Source organism: Sus scrofa, chromosome 4 (genome assembly GCF_000003025.6).
Source record: "Sus scrofa isolate TJ Tabasco breed Duroc chromosome 4, Sscrofa11.1, whole genome shotgun sequence".
NCBI classification, from domain to species: Eukaryota; Metazoa; Chordata; class Mammalia; order Artiodactyla; family Suidae; genus Sus; species Sus scrofa.
This window is the reverse complement of record NC_010446.5, coordinates 96,771,861-96,776,215: the sequence shown is the minus strand read 5'-3', so window position 1 is coordinate 96,776,215 and position 4,355 is coordinate 96,771,861. Positions and strand designations below refer to the sequence as shown.

The window sequence follows — 4,355 nt, the reverse complement described above, 5'->3', positions numbered from 1 at the left end:
GGTGTACAGGTGAGTGGTGACTTGTGCAAAGGCACGCAGCCAGGTAAAGACATGAGAGCTGAGCCTAGGGGCCCTGGGTCAGAGTCCTCCCTAATGCCAGCTCTGGATGCCTGTGACCTTCTCAAATAGGCTACCGCTTAAGGGATCACTCCATCCAAAGTGGGTGCTGCAAGGTTACCTTGGAAACGTTCCTAGTTCTGATGAGCCCTTACTTTTCAGACTTTGCAAAGCCCCGGAAAGATGTGTGACCAGCAGAAGCAGACCCAGTTCCCTTCATCTTGCGTGAAAGGTTCAGGATTGGGGGCTGGGCAGAGCATCAAAGGTACATCTGTAAAATGCCCACCTCCGTGCCCAACTCAAACCTACGTGAAATGCCAAGTTCCATGCCAGACTCAGACCTACGTGAAATGCCCAACCCCCTGCCAGACCTTTGTGAAGTGCCCACCTCCATGCCAGACGACCTACGTGAAGTGCCCACCTCCATGCCAGACGACCTACGTGAAGTGCCCCCCTCCATGCCAGACGACCTACGTGAAGTGCCCACCTCCATGCCAGACGACCTACGTGAAGTGCCCACCTCCATGCCAGACGACCTACGTGAAATGCCCAACTCCCTGCCAGACGTATGTGAAGTGCCCACCTCCGTGCCAGACGACCTACGTGAAATGCCCAGCCCCCTGCCAGACCCAGACATGCTATGTCCAGTCCCCGTCTCCTTGCCAGACCTACTATGTTCAGGCTCCTGCCAGTGGCTCAGCTGCCTCGTGCAGTGTCCCTAACCCATGCTCTGCTCCCTGTTCCACCAGCTACTGCTGCCTGGCTCCCCGGACCTTCGGGGTGAGTCCCCTGAGACGCTGGGTGCAACGGCCCCAGGACTGCAACTCAGGATCATCTGGCTGCTGTGACAATTCCGGGGGCTGCGGTTCTGACTGCTGCGGCTGCGGCTGCGGGTGCTGCGGCTCTGGGTGCTGCTGTTTGGGAATTATCCCCATGAGGTCCCGAGGTCCCGCATGCTGTGATAACGAGGACGACTGCTGTTGTTAAGTCCAGAAGAGCAGTCCTGCTCCAGAGCTCACCACCCCGCTCGACCTTCAGGACTCTCACCAGCCCCTGCACCCACAGTCATGTCTAATCTCATTGCTTCCCCTCCCTGCTTCTTTATCAAGGCAGCCTGCCAGAGTGAGCGCGACTCCCAGACTTTGGCAAGAATAAAGCTCTGAATGCAGTTCACAGTGACTTCCTGTTTATTTGGTTCATGTCTCTGCTTTTCTGCCAGAAACTCATCTACCTCTCGCCTTACTCTTGTGTGTCAACAAAGGTCTGCATGGGCATGAACAGGCAGACCAAGCCGGAGAGCCCAGCCTGGGATCCCTGTGCATCCCAGAACGCTGTGAATAGACTTCTCTGTGCATGTTATCGGGATCGGAGGCTGGAGGTTTAGGGATTGAAGGAGGCTTCTTTTCTGCCTTCTGATCACTCTGAGGAGAGGGTTTGGCTATGATGAGGCCCTGTATGGAGACTCGGGGTTCATCTTCCAGGTGGCGAAGGGCCTGCGGAATCAGATCCTCTCAGCAGCATCATGGTGACGTCCAGCTGCTGTATACGTGGCTTGAACCCATGGATTACATTTCTCGTCTGATAAGCTTGCCCTCCTGAAGCCTTAGAGTGAGGACCTGAGGGCAGAGGCTAGGCCTGCCCTGAAGTACATAGACATTCCTAACATGGGTGCTGGGTAGACAGCCCAGGTAGTGAGTGAGAGGTTTCAGAGAGGAAGACCAGCCTCGGGGCCAAGGGTCTGGGGCCCATGGCCAGGCACTCTCTCTCATTAGCACTTTCTTCTCCATTGCTTTGCTAACTCTGGAGGATGTGGGGTGGGGTTTTATGCCTAAAAATTTGGTGGAGGGATAAGTGACTTTCAAAGCAACCCTGGAAGGCCTGGTGCATGAGCATGGGAGACAGTACGTTGGGCAAATGCAGAAATGGATGCTTTTTACAAGAGCAGAGAACCTTGGGTTTGTTTCTAAGCACTCTCTGTTGAGTCACCTGAACTACTGTGCTGCCTTTAAATATCGAAATCATCAGTTGCTCCACAAATCACACTCTATCTAAATCCCATCAACGTGCAGCCCAGTCCCTGGACACCCACCCAGAGCTAGGAACAACCTTGCCCAGGAGCCCAGTTCCCTCTTGTACCACCATGTGGTACCTGCAATGTAGGAGGTCAGAGTGCAGCTTGTTTTGCAATTAACATGAGGATAGAACGCATTTTTACATTTATTATTTAAAAATTAGGTAAATAGTATAAGCTGTGAATAAAATGAAAAGCTATCTTTTGGCTTCCAAATTCACATCCTTTTCCACTGGATGACCATAGTGCGTTTCAAGTATATCCATCTAGACTTTTGGCTAGGTATTTCTTCCACATAAACACCCACATGGAACTGACAAATTCCTGGAGTCCCCCATGGCCTAGTTTCTATAGAGAATGTTGTCCTCAAAGCCTAGCCCAGCAATGATGCATCAAAAACTGCTGTAGGGAATCCATTTCATAAAACTTGTAACGTATTTGTAAAAATCCCATTTTCTCTCCTCTTCGATTCTCCCACATTTTACAGCTGCTCAGGAGCCTTTCACTAAATGCTCCTAAATGCTCCCTAACATCCAGAAATTGTGGCTTTTATCTTTCTCCCTCCTTGCCCCTCCTCAGCCCTCTCCAATCCGACTCACGCCTGGCCCTGGTTGTGCAGCCCAAGTCTCTCTGCCTCCATTGTTAGTTGGAAACTCTACCCAATGCTGAGAGTGTCCAATCCATCAGGACTACCCAGGAGCAAAACCCTCTCCCTTTCTTTCCAGATGCTATAACTCTCTCTCTAGCACCTACTAGTGATCTTGTATAAAGAGGATAGAAGGGATTATAAAGTTTAAAAGGCAAACACAGGGAGTTCCCACTGTGGTGCAGCGGAAACGAATCCAACTAGTATCCATGAGGATGCAGGTTCGATCCCTGGCCTTTCCCAGTGGGTCAGTGATCCGGCATTGCTGTGAGCTCTGGTATAGATCACGGATGCAGCTTGGATCCCATGGTGCTGTGGCTGTGGTTAGGCTGGCAGCTGTAGTTCCAATTTGACTCCTAGCCTGGGAACTCCCCTATTCCACATGTGTGGCCCTAAAAAAGCAATAATAATAATAATAATAATAATAATAATAATAATAATAATAATAAAAGGCAAACACATAATTCTTTTTGATAGGGGGTGCCAGTCCAAGGAAATGCAGGGGAGAAACACATGCACTTATAAATCTCAATCCATTATCTATTTTAAAGAGTCCCCTTTTATATTATATAGGATCACAACATATATTGCTCTATGCTAACCTGTTTTTATTTCATAAATGAATACTGAACATCATTTTTGGTTAGTGCATGTCATTGCATCTTGTTCTTTCTTTCTTTGTTTTTTAACATTTCCATAGGTGGCTACTCAATGATTTATTTAACCATCACCTTATTCCACTTTATGTATGGTAAATATTTTGGGCTCTCTCTCTCTCTCTCTGTCTATCTCTGCTATTAAGATCTTTTAAAAGGAGTTCCCATCATGACTCAGTGGAAACGAATCCGACTAGGAACCATGAGGTTGCGGGTTCGATCCCTGGCCTCGCTCAGTAAGTTAAGGACCTGGCGTGGCCATGAGCTGTGGTGTGGGTAGCAGAAGTGGCTTGGATCCCACGTTGCTGCGGCTGTGGCGTAGGTCGGCAGTTGTAGCTCTGATTAGACCCCTAGCCTGGTAATCTCCGTATGCCATGGGTGTGGCCCTAAAAAGACAAAAGCAAAAATAAAAGTTTTAGAAAATGTTTTAAAGTTTTAAATTGACATATAACACACAGAGAAGTATACAAAGTGTATTACTCAATGAACACACCTGTACAACCACCACTGGACCACAGAAAACAAATGTTAAGACCTACGTATAGCACAGGGACCCATACTCAATATTTTTGTAATAATCTAAAAGAATTTGAAAAAAATAGATATGTACTATGTATAACTGAATCACTTTGCTGTACACCTGGAACTAACATAACATTGTAAGTCAACTATACTTTAATTAAAAAAGAAAAAAAAAGAATATTATGCTGAAAACAAGTAAATAACAATCCACCCCCCATAAAATAGGGGCTAAAATTGGAGGCATAAGATGGAGTAGGACAGAAATATCTTTTTGATAACTCCAGAACCTTCCAGAAATATCTTTCTGATAACTCCAGAACCTTCCAGCTGTGTGTTAGACAGCTGCGTGGGAAAGATGATGTAAAGAGAAGCAGCGGCAAATGGAATCTAGGCCTCAAGGCAT

General features: G+C 47.6%; 1 protein-coding gene across 1 annotated transcript; it reads left to right on the top strand.

The window, feature by feature from the left end:
• Positions 241-1,225, top strand: C4H1orf68 (chromosome 4 C1orf68 homolog). Its single transcript, XM_003125756.1, has 2 exons — positions 241-432; positions 490-1,225. The coding sequence occupies exons 1-2, from the start codon at positions 241-243 to the stop codon at positions 1,042-1,044; spliced, it is 747 nt and encodes a 248-aa protein (XP_003125804.1). The 3' UTR covers positions 1,045-1,225.